This window comes from Etheostoma cragini, chromosome 17 (genome assembly GCF_013103735.1).
Source record: "Etheostoma cragini isolate CJK2018 chromosome 17, CSU_Ecrag_1.0, whole genome shotgun sequence".
Classification (NCBI taxonomy): domain Eukaryota; kingdom Metazoa; phylum Chordata; class Actinopteri; order Perciformes; family Percidae; genus Etheostoma; species Etheostoma cragini.
In genome coordinates this window covers 1,775,063-1,797,208 of record NC_048423.1, presented here as the reverse complement: position 1 = coordinate 1,797,208, position 22,146 = coordinate 1,775,063, and the positions used below count along the sequence as shown (strand labels likewise).

The window sequence follows — 22,146 nt, the reverse complement described above, 5'->3', positions numbered from 1 at the left end:
TTCTCCCATCCCAGAATGCGGTGTGGACCGGCCAGACCCTCCTCCGCAGCGCTGTGGAGGAGGGTCTGGCAATGAGAGACTGTTGACAGGATAATCATTATCAAATCGTCAGACCAGTGACGATTAGATAGATAGATAGATAGATAGATAGATAGATAGATAGATATTCCATCTAAAAAAATGGGAAATTCCAGTGTTGTGGCAGCTACATATCAGATACACAGCACACATTCAGAATATACATAAAATAATAGGGAGCAATAGAGAACAAACAATTTAAAATACATACAAGATGGGAATAAAAATCTAAATGCAAACTGTTTAACTATTATTGATAAAGCTGTAGAAAACTTACATATTGTATGTAAATATTGTGCAAGTCTCACTTAGTGCAGTTGAGTCCGATGGAGGAGATGTTTCTATTGTTTCCTCCAATTCTTCTTCAATATGAAGCCAGAGTCCAGGGGTCAGAGGTCAGCAGCAGCAGCAACGGGAATTATGTAAAGAACCACACTACAATCTTTTTTACTATTGTTGCTAGTTTTTATATATTGGTTAATTTATTAGCATTTTTCTCTCTCTTTTTCTTTTTTTCTATTTTCATTTTATCATTATGAAGTTTGGATGTTGACTGATGTTTAGACCTTTTTAGAGGTTTAGATTTGTGGTGAGGTCTGTCGCGTATTTGTTCTGTTGTTGGACGTATGTATGACTTTTTTGTGTAATAATTTGAAATACATAACAGGGACCTCTGGCCTACATAATGCTGACCTAAAAAAACAACTACAAGGGCAAAACTAGCAGCTGGAAAGACAGGCATGTGATCACACTCCGTCTGTCTGACCCTGCCCACAGCAACACATAAAACATGTTGTGTGAGTGGGGGGGGGGGGGGGGGGGGGGGGGGGGGGGGTATTTTTGGATAGGGTACATATGTGACACACATGTGACAGGAGAAGCACTCAAGTCATCCATTTCTTAGTAAAAGCAGTAATATTTTACAGTCTCTATTTTAGCAAAATGACTGAAGTGAACAGTGAGAGGAGTGACAGCTGGATACAAAAATGGAAATATGTCTGATTCTGCCGATGCTCACTGGTTGTATCTGAATAAATCATTGCAGCATTTGCAAACAGGGTGAACATTGAAGAAAACTATTCCCTCTGACTTGTTCTGAAGAGAAGATACCTGACTGACATGATGTACCAACCCGTTCTCACTCCGATCGTGTAAAATACGACGCATGCTTCAAGATGCGACAAAAAAGGCGCCCTAAGGTGTGTGTGTAGAACGTGGACTACCGGGGCAGAGCAGCATCTAAGGGGTCTAGAGAGCAGTATATAATGAGAGAGGGGTTTGTGTCCCAGTGTGTCCTTAATTGTGCCGTTATTGCTGTGTGTCAGGGAAGCCGCTTTCTTCTTTAACGGGCCCGTTGTTCCTGCGTGTCACAGAACCATAAGCCCCCCCACGACCTTTCCCTTCACCTAACAGCGTCAAAAGGGACGCCAAATGTCTCTTTACCTTGTTCCTCTTAGTTACGCTGTAATAGTAATAGACTAATGGGGACTTTCTTTGACTCACTGAGCTCTTCTCTGCTTTATATGTCCATTTGTGTCCATCTATGTCCCAGAATTCGAACAACATACAAAAGAATAAACAAACAAAAAAACTTTAAATACTAGACAAAAGCCGTTCACTGCAAAAAAAGAAAAAAACAGAGTAAGGGAAATAAATTAATACTCTTGTCCGAAAGGGAGTAGGCGGAAGCTTTTTGGGTCTTACTCCTTTTTTTTTCTTTACAAATGGGTCTATGCTTCACTAGCAGTGCATTAGGACCATGCATTATTTATTTATATTTAGCGGTGCTGCGCCTGATATAATAACTCTGCCCACCTGCCACCCCTCTAGTTTTGGGAACCACGGTGTTATCCTTTAGATAGTTAAAGTGGATCAAACTGCAGAGACCTGAACACAAAAACAGCCATCAACAGTAGAAAATCAACATTTAATCTACAGAGTTAGACAGGCAAATTCTTCATTTCTGACCTCGACAGGTTTTTAGGCACAGGGACATACAGTACATTTAAAAATATCATATATTATAGCATATATTATTCTATGTAGCATAAAACCTCTTTAGCATGACAACGTATGCACTTCATCATCGGCTGTACAAAAATACATTTAAATCTCTTTCTCTGCACGTGGTGGGTGAGTGTATGTTGGTGTTTGTGTGTGTTTGTGCAAATGTACGCATTTGTAATGTTTGATATACTTCAAATCATGTACAGTGTGTCTGCATATGCCTGCGTGCGTGTGTGTGTGTGTGTGTGTGTGTGTGTGTGTGTGTGTGTGTGTGTGTGTGTGTGTGTGTGTGTGTGTGTGTGTGTGTGTGTGTGGTCCTCTTCTTGCAGACGGGGCTTCAGCCAAAGTCGATTCGTGGCCGGTACTCAAGAACCATGGGATACGTCTGAGGGAGAGACAGAAAATAGAGAAACTGTTTCAGAGAAGAGAGAAAATCACACAACACACACACACACAACCTGAAGGAGGCAAGGGTTGGCTAAATGTTACAAATAATGTCTTATTTGATTGTTTATAATACAGTAAATGTTCTGGTTTTCTATCTAAAGGAAATGGAAAAAATACTAAATCAGCAAAACAATAATGTGACAGTAAACTATCTGCATTTTGGCCGCAGAAAAACTCCTATTTTAAAACCTTTCATTATGTTCAGCCTAGAAATTCATATTTGATCTCATATTTGGTCAAATCATGTCAAGTTCCATACCAAAAAGTTCTTTAATAAACCTCTAATGAGGTAAAAATTGTCTCAGTTTAAATCACTCTGTAAACAGAAGAGTCAGCAGGATGTGAGAGAGATGTGATGAAAATGTTTTTAGGTGGTTTAGGCCAACAGGTTCTCAATTTTATTTATAAAAATGAGGAAACATGAAGAGGGCTTCAAGTATCATATTCATCCTTGAGGCTGTGAAAGTGCATGAGCAGAATAAACTCAGTTAGATTTGCAGCCACATCGAGCCAGATACATTTCCCAACTTTTTAACCCGTTGGTTGAAGCTCAGATGTCCAATGAGAGACCGGGTGACTTCTTTTTCATCGAATGTCAAACAGCAGGCTGCCTGAGGTCAGAATTAAAGAAGAATGTGAAGTGTTTCCATAAAAGAGTCCAGGGTCCACCTGGCCACACAACGCATGTGGCTGATGTAGAAGAGCCATTTAAGAAAAAAAGTAATCAAGGTCTGGCTTCTGCTCACTCTGCTGAAGCTCAACTGGAAAGGTTATCATTCAAATATGACACGCAGAGAACAGAGTGTGTGGAACAAGCCACTCTTTCCTTAAGGTAAGCCTGTACATTAAAATGTAATTTAGACACTGTATATACATTTATACATGTATACATATATACAGACGATGGTTACCTGGTCCTCAGATCTCTCTCAGACTAAAACTACTTTTGAACGTACTCTACATTTGTTTACCATGTACACCAAAACAAGTTCCTTCCTGATGCTTTTGCAGAGGCACCGTGGCTCCATCGGCGTTTGTAAATGGTTTAAAGAAATGTTATTAAACCAGTCCCTCCAGGATTTCGTGATGTCGCGATCGCGCCAATTCATGCTAATTCAACCAAGCACCGTGATCCGTAATCACAGCAGTCCCACGTGCCAGACTTTGTATCAGTATGTGACTCTGAGAGCCAATGACCCAGTGGGAGGGAGAAAGGGTGACGTCACACGTACTCGGCCATAGTATTATCCTTGGTTAGCGAGTGTGTGACTCAAACATCTCAAGATTACCAACAAAACGTACAGCGAAAGAGCGTGCGAAACAGTTATGATCGTCCTGCCAACATGTAGATATTTTAACGTAAATGTACGCTGTAATGATTTTTCACTCTGTTGTAGCGGCTGCTGTCTCAATTGTGTCGGCTCTCTGCAGTGGGCAGGGCTGCTCAGATCCCCCCGAGACTGACACATGCACACACACACCAACACACACACACACACACACCCACAAACCCATTGTGAGTCTTTTTGGTAAGGTTCCTAGGAAAACTCAGCCTAGAGTAATTAATTACTAGTAATAATTATTATTTCTATGTCTTTCAACTTTCTATGTCTCCCGCAACTTCATTGCAACAAACATAAAAAAGACATCAAACTTTATCGCAAATTTTTACAAACGCCCCCGCAACATCAGGAATTCTGGGCCGCAACAATCTCAAAAAGTCTGGAATCCTGGAGGGACTGGTAAACCAGACCATGTTTTTCTCCCATCCTGGTTAACAGTCTCTATATACATGTCTTGGCCCAGGACACCCCTGAGGTCTCAGGCACCCGTGTGGGCTCGTGGCCTGCAGGCCCGTTCAGTAATGCATCCATCATTGTATTTAACTAATAGAAATGTCAAAGCTGACTGCTCGTACACTTCTGCCTCCTATGGCTGTTAAGCCCATTTGAAACGGTAAAAAGGTGTTTGTCAGAGCAGCTGCAACGTGAAGCGTGTGTGTCTCCTGTTTGAGGACTCAGTCTCCTATTTCTGGCAGCTCGAGGCTGCCGGTGCTGCAGAGAACAGCTGCTGTCATCTCCAGCTTTCTGCATTTTGCTGCATCATGCCTCAGAAAAAAAAAGAACACTAAGTCCAGCCTAACCACATTGTCACTGTGCCTCTGTATTCTGCATCTCTGACACTCTTTCACTCAGCCTCTCTGTCTCCAAAACAGTTTCAATATACTGCACTAACATATGTTTTGTTCAGCTGTCAGCTACATTTAAGGCATTTTGTTTTGGTGCAAAATGACATAATCGTAGATCCATCCAACTTGCGGCACCAGCAACACACCACAAGGGTGAAAACACTGAGAATTATATTTGATGTCAAACTATTTGGTTCAGCCAAAAATGTGGCTTCATATCCTTTAGTGTTGTTTGATTTTCATATATAATATATTCTACTGTACTGTGTCCCCTCTGGTGTTGCACTAAAGGTTATGCAATGCCCAAAATGTTCCTCCCATGGTGACCCTGAATATTACGTTTCATGGAAATGAGGACACCTGTCCTTTTAATCTGTTGTCATGAACCAAAGTGCTGATCAAGTGGATATTTTGGCCGACGAAGAAAAGGACGTTGAAAACAAGAAGGTGCCTTTGGACTAACTAAGTGTGTTTGTAGCATTATTGTAAACGAGGGTATGAGGGTTACTGGATGTAAAGGGTGTGAGGGGGTTGCTGTTTAAGTCCTTACAGAATCATCACCACCACCACCGCCCCCACCGCCACCATAGTCGCCTCCAACATCAGGAGACATCTTAGCTGCTGAATGATATAATTAACTGCCAGGCAGCGATGACGGACCTCAAAGTGAGTACACAGTAGGGACAGTGATCAGCATTTCCCAACTACATTGAGTCTTTTTTCTTAAATAACCATGGTGGCAATCAGAAAGCTGTGTGACTCCTGTGTTCTCCTCCTCAATTTCGATAAGTTTTTGTCTTTTTTCTCCCAACACTTTTTTCAATGTTTGTCACTTTTTTTGGACGTTTAACACTACGTAACTGACTTATTAAGTTTAGTTTTTGAATTTTTAAATTTGTGTTCAATAGACCTCATTTATAGGAAATTATACCTAATGTTTGAGTTAGAAAAGCAGAAATTAGGAATTATTTAGACTAACATTAAAGGAATGTATGTTAAAGGATAAACAGACTGGAATATGTCAACTTTTACTCAGGACTGCCAACGGTTGCTCTGATCTGTGGAGCCGCGTTTTTCTGCTGTGCATCATAAGTACAACTCTATGTCACCATCACTGGTGAAACGCAGTGTTTCCATATTATGTGTCCATAACTTTCCATATGGGCTCGAGGCCCAGATGGAAAATTACATGACCTACAATCTGTTTAAGCGATATTACATAAGAAAGATGTCAGTTCAAACTGGATTACTGAGGTCAAACTGTGTCTGTGTTGATGGAAAACAGACGGCGATATGTTCTGTTTTTATGCCCATAAACCTGATTAGTTTTTTTTTTAGATGTACTTTATCAAGCATTATTTTGGGGAACGGTTGACTTTTGTTGTGCCGCAATGACTAGGAGTAATACATAAATTAAATGTTTTAATTTTCACCCATTCCCAAAAGAATTTACAGAACATGTATAAATATGAGATTCCTGTGTGTGGGGGGGGGGAATAAAATGGAAGAAAATGACTCTGTTGTTGTTCTGTTATTCCTTTAAGTGGACACGTTAGTGCAGCTGTAGCTGAGAAAGTGCAGACTTTCTACATCCCTCACTTCATACGACTATCTCGTCTCTGCCCTGCTCCTCCTTTCATCATCCTCCTCTCAACTTCCTGAGTATCTGATGCCTGGGCGGGACCTTTCATTAACCAATCACTCATGTCAACCCACACACACACACACAGATGAACATGTCGCCATGTACAGAAAGGACACATACTACATGTGTGGCCTCACACATACACATTCTGACCTGCTGAACCCCAGAGAGGACTGACGACCCCAAGAGTGCCGTCAAGTCTCAGACAAAACCAGGACAACCACAGAACTGGTTCTGTGTGTGTGTGTTCTTGTATATCTATCTTTGTGAGGACCAATACAACATTTTAGACCCTGAAAGTAAGGGTCAAGCATCTTAAACGAAAAGTGTTGAAAAAGTGACTGGTTTTATACAAAGAACACAACAATTACATAAACAGAATTGATAAAAGTCTCATTTCAGCTAGCTTGAAGTTGCAATTTTCTCATTTTTAGTATCTGAGTCATCTCAGATTTTTGAATGAAAACCTTCTACCTTCAAAACTATTTAGAATAAAGAATAAAGTAAACGCAGCCACAGTAGTTGTCCTACTGAGAGCATTCTGTTTATTACTAGCTGGGACAGTGACGCTGGTGTTAATTTCACCTTGTGAGTCTCTTTGTGTGTGTCATCATGGCAAAATGTGGTCATAGAGACACCTACTGTAGTGGGAAGTACCACAGAGGCGGTTTTGAGTACTTTGTCAAGTGTTTACATGTCTGTCTGTCATTTTTAACTCATTCAGGTTAAAAATCATATCATTCGGCACTTGTTAGACACTCAAAAAGAAGGTGATCTTTAAGTTCTTAGGCAATCTGTCCAGACACTCCACAAACCAGCCAGGCCTCTGTTGACAACAATTTGTTAAAGGTGTGTTTCTATTGTAGCACAGTTGCAACCATCAGGTTCTGCCCAAGCAATGGCTGGAGAGGTAAGTCCATGTCAAACAAGATAAGCTGTTCTCAACTGTACTCCTCAAGGCTCAATGCAAAGATTTAGAAACAAAGTTGGAAAATCCTTTCTCAGTCTTAAACACAGCAGCAAAGTTCTTTGAGGGACATAGGTGGGACATAGATAAACCTGTAAAAAAAAAAACATTTTGCCATGTGTTTTGAGTTTACAATAAGGGCCCAACTGATATATTTGATAAAAAATTCTGTCTGCGGACAGATTTAGTCACTGCTGAGTTTTGAAGATGGGTTAGGTCTGGGCAAGGGGGCCGGAAGTAGGATGTAGGGAAGGGACCATTGGCACCTAATTTTAACAACCTGGCCAGTTCTTGGTGTTGCGGCACATGTGCTACAATTGCAAGTTGGTTTCTAATTTACTGCCATTCTTGCCCTCCCACTTAACTTTTCTGTCAAGCATGCCTAACCACAACCCTGAGCTTTACTTGAGCCTAAATCTAAACCTTCATTTATAACAAAGTCTTAAAAGTTTAACCTTTTGGGGATTAATGTTAAGTCTCTCTTTGGGGAGGTGAGTCCCCACAATAGAGCTAAATACATAACATGCGTGCACAAACGCATGCGTTGATGCATGCACACACACAAATAAATACGTCCCTGCACAAGTGCATCTACAGATAAGCATGTAAACATGCACACATAAACAGGAAGAGAGGATGACATCCTTACATTCTCTCCATGGAGCCTCCACCGGGTCATGTAGATGAACTCCAGAGTGTGATCTCTGCCCATGATCTCTCCGTTACACAGCACATCCAGCTGGAGAAAGCGGAAAACACATGATCAGAAATTAGTAAATTTAAGTATTTATTTACAAAATTAGATCAAAGAAAGGTGTTAATTATATAAAACAAGTCAAAGAGTGACAATGTGATGCCATAACCTGACAAGAGAGAAACTGACAAGGAAAATGAAAATAAAAAGGACCTCAGTCCTCGTGCATGAACTGAAAGGGGAAGTTCACTGTGGTAATGTGTGGGAGGCTGCGCTGAATGTGTGTTTCAGTTTTAGATGTGTTTCTAATCCAACGATGAAGTTGACTAGTGATAATGATAATTGGAGTAGAAAAATAATGAGCATCTGGCTTTATAATCTCTGGTTTGAGAGTCAAAGTTGACTTAAATTTGACTTGTCTTTGTTCTTCACACAAGTGAGACCTTCACTTATTTGCTATAGTTTCAGCTTTTTTCCACATTATATAAAGTTTCTAAGAGTGGTCCATGTTTGATTCTTATTTATTCTTTATTTTAAAACGTAATAAAATAAAATTGTATTTATATATTTGACACATTTACTTTGAGTGAATGTGTCTCATTTTTCTGTGTCAAGAGAGACTGTTGCTATTCAAACCACTGCACTAGCTAATAATAAACACTTTAAATGCACTGTTGATAATGATGCTGGTAATCAGCTAGCTAATTAGCCTTATTTGACAATGAGTAATTGTAGGTAACATGACGCCAGTTCAGTAATGAAATCCTAGCCATCATAGGCATTTTGTTAATAGATTTCCCAGAATATTGGGGAGAAGAGTAAAGGAATTAGCGTCAGCCATTTGACTACATCAGCAGCAGAAGTACACTAAACTGTAGTCAGCAAAACACCTTAAAATGCTGTCTTAATAGTGAACAGCTTTACAGATCTGTAATTACAATAGGGAGATGGGGTGGAAGTTTGAATGTATTATTTCTCAGTAAAGTTACTTTTTGATCCATTCGTTATCAAGCATTTGCGCTAAACTAAACTAGTCTTACTTATCAACATACCTTAAATTAACATGCAGACACATGAAGATATCCAGTATCTCATACACATTTAAAGACAAGACACCCCTAAATGTTGGGCTATCAGTTTAAACTGTAGTTCCTGAACTGGAGGATTGAATCCGATACTTACCTCATAAGAGCTAGGCAGCTTTAGTTTGAGACTGAGAAACTTCTTGATTGTTCCCACTGTGACTCTACTGGAGCAGCGGATGAACCTCTTCATTAAATCCTAATTGGACAAAGGACAAATTATATTACACACTGAATAAATTAAAGAGGCAGTCCTTTTTTCCCCAGAAAAAAATACCCCAAATTATTCAAATCTTTACACTTTAGATACTGACTTTCAGAGAAGCTTGGAAACATTTCCAAGAGTAGCAGTGGTCCCAAAACATTTCCCAGATTAACAATTTTTCCTTTCGGAGAAACATTAATGAAAAACAATAGGGCTGCCTTGTTTTTAAAAATAATTAATTAAAAAAGTCCCGTACACTTTTGGTGGAAAAGTGACACATTATTAAAACACACACCGTGACAGTGCTCTCCCCCGACTGTCCTGTGTTGCGTAAGCAGTCCAGACAGATGGCTATCTGAGGGTCACTCCTGTGGAAGTCTTCATTGCTGCCGTCATCATCTTCATCACCACCACCACCACCGCCGCCATAGTCTCCTCCAACATCAGGCAGCCCGAGCCTCTGACACCTCACATTTTCTGTTGTGGTTTGAGACAACCAATCACACAAATATCCATACAAATCTCTTGAATATAAAAACTGAGTATCAATTTAGACAAACTGTATATTGATATATATCTTAATAATATGATTAAAAGATGATGATATTGAATTATTGCCCTCTACAAAGCATGTGAGGGGTCTAATATCTGATCAGGAAATTCCCTGAAATCGTGCTGCCCCAGATTCACATAAACAAGCCGAAGATGTGATTATTCACATGCTGATGAATCAAAAACTCCCCTTCTTCTGCCTCCTCCAATAATGAGAGGAAGTAAACAAAGCTCAATTTCCCCAAGAATAGCGTTACCAGCAGACCTTCCTCCTTCCCTAAAACTGTGTATATGTTACACAGAAAGATTTCAATTAGTATGTTTTATCCATGCTTGATTTTCACACACAATCACGCAGGATTTTCTCCTAGCACAGCCAGAGACAAGGTTACTGTATTTATTTATAAAAAACAATCATAAGGCTTGGTCATAAGCACAGTGTGAGTCACAAACTGCTCACCTTGGCCGTTTTCTCTGGGCTGGTTCTTCTTCCAGAATTCAACTTCCTGCTGTTCCTCTTCTGGTTCACATGACCAACAGAACCAAACACAGTGTTACCAAAGAGCATGGAGACACCGAGAAGCACTCAAACATATAGAAGGAAGGGTGATTCTAATCCAGCATTAGCTTTTTACGTTTGAAAACCTGTCAAGAAGTAGAGGCCTTGAGCTTGTAGGTATTTGTGTTTTAAGAACTCAATCCCTCCTAGTTGAATTCAGCGTGCATTTTAAAGGCAGGGTTGGTAATGTTAATGTAATGTCATTCACCGGAGAGCAAACGCCTAATAATACCATATGCAATGTTTATATTATATTGATGTAGGATATGTGATCTGTCTTGTTGTTTTGTTAATGTTATCATATTTTTACTATTGTGCCCTAAGGACTGCAGATGTAATTTAGCCAAAGGCTAACTCTGGTACCATGCATCAAATAGCAACATTTATGTTAACTGTACACGGCCCCTAACAAATAAAATTATAATAAAACAAACATGACTACATGTTAGCAATGCAGCGGCAACGCGCTTTGAGCTCAGGCCCATACACGGCGGGGTAGAGCATGCTCAGCCGGGCGAGGAAGCATTTCATTGGTTCTTTCCGAGCGGAGCACGACCCAGTGATTGGTGCGTGTTTTTACAGGATTGCAGCAGCTACAGTAGACAGATATTTTTTGCTCCTTTTTCAGAGCCCTTAAGTTGTTTATTGCTGTCGGGGTGTAAAGACCATTTCAAGACATATATAAAGAAGTGTATAACGGAAATAGTAATCAACTTGCTTGAAGTTTGAAAAATATACATATATATATATATATATATATATATATATATATATATATATATATATATATATATATTATTAAAAATAAAGTTAATTTCTGCATAGTTATCTAGCCTTTATAGTTCATATAAAGGCTAGATAAAAGCAGATACTGCCTTGCCATTACAGTTTTATTAGGCTTGTGGTATTAGAGTCATCTGTATTAAATAAATTATACAAAAGAAGTCTACTCTTCAAAAACCATAAAACAGAATTCATATGACGCTGATTTTTACACCACTTGGCCGGGCCCCACTAAAATATATGATGGTAGGTCGATCTTCCGGCTGCCGGAGTGCTCCGTCAGTGGAGGTGAAGTTATGGAGTCATAAAATTATAGCAGCATCACAGCTTTAGTTCGACATGTTGACTCGGCTTCTTGTTGGCCGTGCTGCAGAGAGACGCTTGTGCATTTTCATCTTGATTATACTCTTCAGCTTCTATCTCTCTAAAATATTGGAACCCAGATCTGATTATCAGTGTTAAAAAATAATGAAAACATTGCACTCATTATGCAATTATGAAATATTGAACAGTAAAACTACTGGGTGAGCAGATTAAACTTGGCAATGAGGACACAATGTTAGCATAATTTATAAGTTAGTGCTAAATTAGATTAAATCTTTCTTGAATTTAGAAATTGATAAGTTTGTTGGTAAGAAGTTGACATTAGTTATTTGTAGTTATTTTTTTGAGCAAAAACACAATAGCAAAAAAAGAAAAAATCTGTGTTGCCAACAGGGATGTTGTAAAGCGCCCTCTGGTGGACAGACTATGCAATGCCAAAACTCCTAACATGGTTGACCGTTTTTATTTTATTTTTTAAATACTCATTTACCAGAATCATTTGTTTGAGATATAAATGAATTTTTTTGTAATCCGGCATTATAAATGTTGATACTGATAGTTCGGGAAATTCATAATATCTTCCGATAATATCGGCCCGCCAATATATCCGTTGGGTTCTAATTTTGAGGCTGAGGCGTTGCTCGTAGTTACGATGTGTTTTGGTAGAACTGCTATTTTTTCCTTTCATGTTAGTGACATTGTGAAATAGATATTTAGAAGAGGGCGGTCATGCACAGCATTAGACAGCCCATGCATTACACAGGTTAAAAAGTCTGCATTTAAAGAAAGAAAGAAAGGAAAGAAAAAACACCGGAAAATCTGCATGAACCTGACCCAAGTTTTGGAGAATTTCGACATGGTCGGGTCGGACCCATTCAGGTTCAGGCAGAGAGTAAAAGCTTTAGTTCTAGGTGGGTATTAGGGTATTCTTATGTGGTTGCTGGGTTGTCGAGGTTGGTTGCTAGGGTATTGCTAATTGATTGGCACTCTTGGTGACAGTGTTGCCAAGTGGCGGCCAAGATGTTCTTGGTGATTGTTAGGGTGTTGCTAGGTGGATGCCACTGATTGCAGCCAGAAACCATAGCTCAATAAGGCCAAATTAATGTGCTGATTTGTAGCAATGGAACGGTTGAATGAGAGGAGCAAAAACAGCCAAAAAGAAAAATAATAAGAAGTATGCAAAATACTAAAAATGATGCTTTGTCAAAGCAAAGACAAGTATCATAACAGCTACAAAAGGTTTCTTTGCCCACTGGTTTAAATGCATGTAATCCACAATGTTTATTTACAAGGCCATTTATGTATTAAGAAAATCTTTGCGTGTCTTGTAATAAATAACTGTGATTGGATTGCTGTCGTTTTACTAAATTATTTTTCCTACCCCCCCCCCCCATGAATAGTTACATAATTAAATATGGACTGCAAACTGAGGAGACAGATTGATGGAACCATCTGGCTAACTCACTTTCTCTGAGTCCGGGCACCAGCTTGAAAATGATCTCCTCCAGGGTGTTGTCCAACCTGAGAATGTGGAGCGATAAGAGCATGAGAAGGAGGTTGGAGGGAGAGGAAGATGATGAGAACGTGAAGAGGAGACAGGAGAGACGAGAGGGGAGGAGTTGTGGAGGCAGAGGAGAGAGGGGTCATGTGGGCGGAAAGCAAAGTTAAGAAGGCAAGAAGGAATAGAAAAAGGGAGAAAAAGGGAAGATAACACAAAAATTACTTGGTGAAAATATTGAAGGAACAAAGGATGAGTAGTGATGAAGTGACGGAGTGACGGCAAGTATGACAACTCAAAAAAATAAAGAATAGGTGGTAATTAAGATAATAAGGAAAAGGAAGGATGAAGAGACAAATATATTTTAACCCTTGTGTTGTCTTTCCGTCAAAATTGAAAATCAACACTTTTGTTGACGCTTTTTATCAATGTTTTCAACTTTTTCTTAAGTTAGTGTCCCTTTTTTCAACACTTTTTTGAATGTTTGTCACTTTTTTTTACATTTTCAACACTACATAACACTAACTTATTAGCTTTAGTTTTATGGTTATTTATTCAATAAATAAAGAAATTATACCTAATGTTTGAGTTAGAAAAGCAGAAATTAGGAATTATTTAGACTAAAATTAAAGGAAAGGATGTTGATGGATAATCACAGACTGGAATATGTCAACTTTTACTCAATACTATTTAAAACCATTTCAATTTTTTTTCCAAATGCTATTAAATTAAATAAAACACCCCAATATTAATGAAAGTAGAGATTTGTACTTGATATACTTGCCAGATTTGTACTTGTGTGGACTAAATCATGTGATTTTGGGTGATTACAATTGGGTAGTTAAAAAACATTGATATAGGAAAACGGGTCAATTTAACCGGAAAACAACATGAGGGTTAAGAAGAGAAGGATGAGATGATCAAAATTGAGAACAACAACAACAACGGGTGGACCAAGGAGGTTGCTAATACAACGGAGGTGAATAGAATTAAACTTATCGTAAAAATGTAATTTTTAAAACTTAGAAACAGAAGAAAGTTCAGAAGAAAAAGAGTGAGCTTTAAGCCGCCAACATGAGATCCCCAGCAAACCGCGAGGTAGGGCGCAGAACGTTCTCGTTGGTTTCATCCAGGGTTGCACCTTGGTCAGCGGCAACTAGATCAATTTTATTTTTGGGGGTGCTTCTTTCCCCCTTTATTTCAGAGTGCATAGACAGTAAAGGTGGGAGAGATCTGGGGGATGACACAGCAAAGGGCCGCAGGTTGGGCTCGAACCAGGGCCGCAGCAGGACTCAGCCTACATGGGGCGCACACTCTTACTGGGTGAGCTAGAGGTCGCCCCAAAGATGTATGATTTGAACTTTGAGTGCAAAACTCAGAGCAAATCTGAGTGGTCCGGGACGCCAAGTTTAGACAGCCGCGTTGCTCTCCCCATAGAGAATCATTGGAACAGCCAGAGCAGAGCAGAGCAGAGCAGTTTTGTCACCCATCATATGTAGGCGCCTCGAGGGAGACAAACTACCAATGACAAAGAAAAAGGAAGCTCATGCAAATTAAAGAGAGGACGAAGTGAGAAAAGAGACAGTACATCTTACCTTAGCATCTCCAGTGGATTGGTCTCATGTACCTGAATGCCACATTTAGGGCAGTCGTTGCTCTCCTCAAAGTGCTGCACAATACAGCTCTTACAGACTGCAGAGAAAACAACATGAACACATTTCATTGGGTTTAAATTAGTATTATTAGCATTAGTAATTAGCATCTCCGATGGGAACAATTTGTCTAGGCAGTTTGACGCCATCTTATTAAGTATTCCGATAAAAGAAAGAAACCTGCATTGCTGGTTAGTCTGCTAGCTCGCTCATTAGCATTTTAGCTAACAAATCCTCCAAAGCATACAACGATGTAGGGAGTTTATTCCTACCCTGTAATACGACCCATGGGAGCGGTTTCTTTCTTAATATCTAAACCAGAGAACGTAAATGGTCGCGGTTTAAAACACGTCTTTAATGTTGAAAAACAGATTTAAAATAAACAAATCTTGACGATGGGAGCGTTTTTTTCGCGGGAGGCCAGTCTCTTGCAGCTCACTTGCTAGTAGGTTAGCATGCTAGCTAGTTTCACGTTGCCAGGTCTGGCTAGTCCACACAGAACGTGCTCTGGTTTATTCGCATTTCTTTAAACCAATCACAATCCCCTTGGGCGGAGCTCAGTATTTTCCCGGCATATCGGTATCGCAATTATAATGGCCAATTTTACAAAAAAAAATGTAATTATCATTCATGAAAATCCTTTATAATGACAAATAAATGATAAATTAATATTTAAAAAATAAAACGGACGGTCAACCACGTTATGAGCATTGTGCACTGTTGTTGAATAGTCTGTCCACCAGAGGACGCTCTACAACGTCCCTGTTGGCAACACTGAGTATTTTTTTTGTTATTGTTCAAAGGACTTTGTTTCATAACGTAATTTTGTATTTTTATACATTTTATTTATCAGAACTTTAATATATTTTGATGTTCTGTTAGTTTGTTAAAACAAATTATTATAATATTATTTTAATGAGAACTCATAAAAAACTACAAATAAGCAAGCAAACAATATGAAGTCAAACTATCTTGAATATTATTATAACAAAATTCCAGTCATTGAAAAGAGTGCATTGTTCCTTAGTAACAAATAAATCTGCAGGTGCATTTGTGTGTCTGTTGTTTCACTCACAGGTGTGCAGGCACTCGGTGACCGTGGTCGGTTTAATCAGGTAACCTCGGCACAGGTAACAGGTGATGAAATGGTTAAAGTCTTTCACCATGTGCTTCCTTCCTGTGGCAGCCATGTTTGGAGTTTTCTTCTTTCTTGTTTTTTTTTTATGAACGCTACAGCAGCGAACAGGGAAATGTCACCGTCTAGATTTAGATGTGTCAGACGTCCATTGACAACAATAAGGAATGGAAAAGACAGCGGTTACAGGCTAATGTTGGGTGTAAAGCGCTGGAATCGTTACCAACACTGGCTAATGTTAGTCCAGGCTAGTGCATAGCCTACAAGTGTTCACTATCCACAATTTATGACAGAGATAAGAGATCCTTCTGTGTAAAATCCTGCTCCATCCTTGACTCAAATTCTATTCTGTAATCAGTTTTTCTTTTGGAGCATCTCCCACTCAGATGTTATTCCATCTTCACTGAACCGTGTTAATCCCATTGAGAGAGAGAGAGAGAGAAAAAACACACAGTCCTGTTTCAGATTAACAAGTTTCTCAATTTCCCAGAAACCCTGGAGAGTAAGATGTCTCACTTGCCTTCCTGTCTCTGCCAAAGTGCCATTTTTAATCCACGAGGGGTCAGAGGTCAGTTGAGAACAGTGAGGCCAAAGGCTTCTACGTAGTCCGCCTCGTCCCGGTCTGTTCATTCATCATTATGGCGCTGTTGACGTCTTCATTTGTCCAGAGGTGCACGGTGACATGGGATACCTGAAGAGAATGAAACACAAAAATAAGGGATTGTGCTGCATAGTACAGATAAAAAAGAAGACTAAAAAAAGGAATGAAAACATATATTTATGAAGCTATTACTTTATATATATATATATATATATATATATATATATATATTATACACCCTAGATCAAAAAGTTTGGGGTCACTTCCATTCAACACTATTATATAAAGAATACCAGCTGATCGGAGTGTGTGTCTGTGTGTGTGTGTGTGTGTGTGTGTGTGTGTGTGTGTGTGTGTGTGTGTGTGTGTGTGTGATCTTTAATGCTATTTCCACATTGCTCAATATCAGCAACCATTCACCCAATGTTCCAAAGGCTCAAGACCCAATGAGATAAACTGACAACATCCACTTTGTTATGTCTCTATATTAACATCCACTTTGTATGAATAAGTGTCTGTAGAGAGCTTTCAGTTGGGCATTGTCTGTACTTTTCTGTAGGGTGGAAACTGTCTCTTTGTGTTGTTTTTGGTTTGCTTTCTGCAACATGTTTTGTTTTGCAATGAATATGAATATCATTAACTAACAGTGACACAAACATTGGTCCAGCAGGATTGTTGCAGTTATGACCTAGATGCTACTATGAATAGTTAAACTCTCCAATTTGCCCCCATTCTATCCCCACTTTGATGGATCTCAATGAATTTAGGGTTTGCCTACTTCAAATATAGATTTCGGGCTGAATAATAAGCTTCATACAGTAGCGGTGGCTGCAAAACCACTCTGGAGTTTCATGTTTACTGTGCAAAGCCTTATTTCAGCCAATTATTTAAATGAGATGGTGTCAGTGGTGCTGTTACAGTAAATGAACTGAGAAAGCCAGTAAATGTTTCTGGATTTGGGATTAATCACTGTTCTCAGGTCTGATAACTAGTTACCATCATCACACAGATTCATAAATTGCAGAATAAACTATGTGGCAGACAGGCAGGTTGTATTTATGGACTGCATCCAACACCTCATACGCTGTTTGACACATCTTACTGTGATATTTGCTATAAATTTAACCGTAATGCAATTAATGTCAGTAGATAGTAAACAGTCTCTAAAAGTATTTAGACTTCAGAATTTAACTGCACTCATTAAAATCAATGATTTGTCTATTAGGGAATGACTGTTTACCCCGAGTAAGGTGTTCAAGTATCTCAGGGTCCTGTTCCTGAGTGAGGGGACAGTGGGGTGGGAGACTGATAGCGGGGGCGGTATTGCGCTGGCTTTACCGTGCCGTTGTGACCAGAAGAGAGCCGAGCCCTAGGGCAAAGTAGTTTGACTCCTTGCTCCTTTTTGGATCACAATTTTAAGTTGTTGCTGATAGTTTGTCCATCTGCTGTGCAACCTTAATAGGTCCAACAGAAATACTACAAAAATTAGGGGCGTGCGATTCAGAAAATGTCACAACTTGATTCAATATCTATAAATGATTCACAAAATGTAAATGTAGTTACTTTTCCCATGTATTTATGTATGTACGTATGTATGTGTGTGTGTGTGTATGTGTGTGTGTATGTATGTACTATGTGTTTATGTACTGTATGTTTTTTTTGCACACCCCTAACAACAATAGGCTACTTCTAATTAAGGGTAGGCTGTAGGCTACTTCAGTGGTTTCCCTAAGTTTTAGTGGAAAACTTAAGGCTGTTTTATGCTGCTGCGTTGAATCGACGGCGTACCCCCGCAGACCTCTGCTTCGTCGGGACCCCCTCTCCGAGCCCTTCGCCGTGGCTCAACGTGCACCGCCAAAAACATATAACTTTGCGTTCGAGGCAAAGCAGATCGCAAGGACTGTGATTGGTCAACTCGTCTTGTGTGTTGAAGGTTTGTGTTTCAAGCAGCCTACTGTGGGGAGGAGCAACATGTTCACTGACATAAGCTTTGCAAATGAACTCAGACATATTTTGGTTACAATAATGGGTTATCATGAGTTTAAAGTCTCTATATGTTAGTACGTTTTGAAATTAGCACTTTGCCAGAAACCAGTACTATGTGGGCGGCTTTTGCTAAAGTTTGCTTGCTAACATAACATAAACTGGCTGGACATACGCCTCGCAAATAACCTCAGACTTATTTTTTGGCGACAACCCTTAAGTATATGGCGTTGAAATGCACTGCGAAGCAAAGCATCCCCATCGCAAATCTCCAAAAGGGTCACGATGCCGGAGGAGCACATATTTGAAGGGAGGTTTAGTGGTCCTCTCTCAAGAAGATGTCACGCTTTTCAATAAAAGAAATATCCAATTTCACATCATGTTGGGCCATTAGTATTACTATATCTGTGTCTAAAATGTTGGAAGAGCTAAAGCATATATAATACAAACATACTACATAATAAAGACAAAACTTGCAAAAGAAGTCCACTGAAGACCAGCTACAACCATCAGATCGGAGAAAAATCGTTTAGTTAGCTTTGATGCTCACGTCGATTTTACACTTATTTTGGCTTTGGTAGTGTCCAAAACGACTTGCTGAAATCTTGTAATGGTGATGAAAAAACAAGGGGGTAAGTCTCTCCTCTCTAATCAAAGCTCCTTGTGGTGCCATTTTGATGCTACCAAGCCATCACCTGCCGTTAGCATCCCATTGACTGCAATTCATTTTGGCGCCACTTTCACAGCAAATACCTTTACATCTGAAGTGTTTAAAGACTATGTTTGTCCATTTCTAAAGAAACACGACAATGTATAAAAGCCTCCATTACCTTTTAGCTCACGGTTAGGTTTAATTAATAATGTTAACTAGCAATAATTAGCCTGTGCCTATGTTAATGCTAACTAGAATGTTAGTTAGCAGTAACTAGCCTCTGCCTATTTTAATATTAACTAACATGTTAGTTAGCAGTAGTTTGCCTGTGCCTATGTTAATGTTAACTAGCATGTTAGTTAGCAGTAATTAGCCTCCGCCTATGTTATGGTTGGTTAGCATGGTAGTTAGCAGTAATTAGCCTGCCCCTATGCTAATGTTAACTAACAAGTTAGTTAGCAGTAATCAGGCTGTGCCTATGCTAATGTTAACTAACAAGTTAGTTAGCAGTAATTAGGCTGTGCCTATGATAATGTTAACTAACAAGTTAGTTAGCAGTACTGCCTGTGCCTATGTTAAGGTTGGTTAGCATGGTAGTAATTACCATAGTAATTAGCCTGTGCCTATCTTATCTTGTAAAATATACCTACGCTCTCTGTCTCTGCTGACTGGGAATGGTTGAGATTTCTCTTGGCACAGCTACCAGAAGACTTACAACTTTCAGACACGTTGCTCACGTCACATCTACGTCGTCAAGCTCAGTTGGAGGCTGCGCAGTAACGCTCGGCCATCGCTGGAAAAGTGCTTCTAATATCCTTCGCTGGTCTCCGTCCAGAACAAACGAGATCTGTTAGTCCATTTCCTTAACTGTCTATGGGAAAACCCTGTACTCTATTCTCACGTGCAAATGCCATCATTTTGAAATGACGTCACACAAACTGCATGTTGACATGCAGACTACGGCAGGTGTGTAAGTACTGTTGAAGGCATGCAGAGACTCGGGCTGCTCACTCACTGCTGGAACAAACTACAGACAGAGGAAACACTGTGTGTGTGCTCCGCTCACAACACTCCTGGGGCTTCTTCTTTCAGCGTGGCTCGCTTTTTTGCTAGAAAAATCTCAAGTACGCAGCTCAGATATTCCACTCAGTGTCATTCAGTGAGACACACACACAAACACACACACACACACGCTATTTATTCACACAGAGCCGATCTGCTTATCTCATCGTTAAGGCGCGTCACGGTCTACGTCACCTGTGTCAGAACAACATCAATGGACGACACGCGCACATTACAGTGACACACAATATAGCTATAGTCTATGTGATAGTTCAAACGCTCGTGTGCGCTTTCGCGCGCGGGCATGTACGCGCGTGTCGCAGCTCGGTTGTAGCCTTCAGGCTACCCATCCATATATACACAAACACACACACACACATACACACACACATAAACACACGCACGCAGTACGTATCGACAGTAAAAGTTGCACAGCGATCACGTCACGGCCTTTTAGCGACACGAACGGGAAGCGCACCGCACGCGGGTTATTTGCCGTTTGCGTGAACATACCGTAGTCCCGCGTGTGAGAGTGCACGGCGACGCACTTTGCGTTTCAAGAGAGAGAGGGGGGGTGAGGTGAGGGAGGGGTAGAGCGAGAGAGAGAGAGAGAGAGAGAGAGAGAGAGAGGAGGTCCAGCCAGCAGCGTCAAAGTTTTGGATGTAACGTCTCGCGACCTACGTCGACTGATGAATTCGCCATCCGCGCAGAAATAATTCCGTATAATAACAACACATTCCTCACCTCCGTGTACACTTTCCTTCTTCCCCTCCGGAGTTATGGATGCCGTGGCTGGGCAGGAATGTCCACCATGACACCGCCAGGTCCTCCTGCTCCGTCTGCTCCGTGTACTGGGTGAGGAGAGAACACGGAACTGGTCGGATGGATTTGCCCCAGTCCGCCCAGCAGGCAGGCAGGCGGGCGGGCAGCAGAGAGCAGCGGTGGGCGGGGAGCCACCAGGCAGGCAGGCAGGCAGGCAGGCAGGCAGGGCTCGGAAACTGAAAGCGGTTGTGTAACTGAGTGACTATTGGCCTACAACATGCACACACACACACTCACACACACACACACACACACACACACACACACACACAGCGCTGTGTCTGCTGATGAGCAGGGATGAAGCCGCAAACAAGAGTTTGGTTTCGTTTCCAAGCAACATTTTAATATATAAATATGGAACCCATTCAGCCTATTTTTCTTCTTATGCAACAGTTATTTTTTATATTTGTTTTTTGGTATTCATTGTTTATTTCATACATTCATGTTTAACACCTTGTTCCTGTTTGCACCTTACGCCGATGCAAATTCCACATAAGTGTAAGCTACTCAATGTGGCAATAAACCCTTTTTCTGGTTCTGAATTTAAAGAAAGACAAAGGCTCAAACAAAATACAGGTATGTAGGTAGGTTACCATACAACACACATCAGCAGGGCCTGGAATTAACACCCGCCCACCTGCCAAATGCAGGTGAATTTTGCAATTGGTGGTCCAATAAGAATTAAGTGATTCAGACGTGTCACTGTTGTTAAGCAGGGTGCGCAGTTGCTTACGTAGGAGCATGCTCCGGTTTATTGGCATTTCTTTAAACCAATCACAATTGTCTGGTGCTAAGCGCCGGACGGAGCAACGGTGCCGCTGCTAAGTAGTCTCGGGAAGGAACTTGTTTTGGTGGAACACGTGTACGTTCAAAGGTAGTTTTAGTCGTGAAACTCTCCGATTGGACAGATAGTCTAGCTAGCTGTCTGGATTTACCCAGCAGAGATCTGAGGACCAGGTAACCATAGTCCTCAGAAATCCACCAGAGGTTAGAACGCCAACACAGAGACAGAGGAATGTAACAGACATCGAAAATAAGGACATAGGCCAAAATTTGCGGTGGCAATGGCGCAACCCCAGAAGTGGAAGGTCGTTGGACGGAGACTAGTTGCAGTCCTGATCAGTTTTTATATGCGCTCGCAACACGCCCATCGTACTCACGCCATACACATGTATTTAGTTTTTGGGTTGCTGCTGAGTTCAAAGGGTTG

The 22,146-nt window shown here is 40.4% G+C and overlaps 1 protein-coding gene across 3 annotated transcripts; it reads right to left on the bottom strand.

Moving 5' to 3' along the window:
- Positions 1-1,986: 1,986 nt before the first annotated feature.
- pcgf5a (polycomb group ring finger 5a) lies at positions 1,987-21,141 on the bottom strand. Of its 3 annotated transcripts, XM_034898153.1 has the most exons (10): positions 20,859-21,141; positions 15,757-16,507; positions 14,625-14,721; positions 12,997-13,052; positions 10,326-10,385; positions 9,609-9,793; positions 9,209-9,307; positions 7,982-8,071; positions 2,376-2,470; positions 1,987-2,309 (listed from the first exon to the last, which is right to left on the bottom strand). In XM_034898153.1, the coding sequence occupies exons 2-9, from the start codon at positions 15,869-15,871 to the stop codon at positions 2,423-2,425; spliced, it is 750 nt and encodes a 249-aa protein (XP_034754044.1). In that variant the 5' UTR covers positions 15,872-16,507; positions 20,859-21,141; the 3' UTR covers positions 1,987-2,309; positions 2,376-2,422. The 3 variants fall into 3 exon arrangements, with proteins under 3 accessions (XP_034754044.1, XP_034754043.1, XP_034754045.1); XM_034898152.1 differs by having other exon boundaries at positions 1,987-2,470; XM_034898154.1 differs by having other exon boundaries at positions 1,987-2,470; positions 9,609-9,790.
- Positions 21,142-22,146: the final 1,005 nt, after the last annotated feature.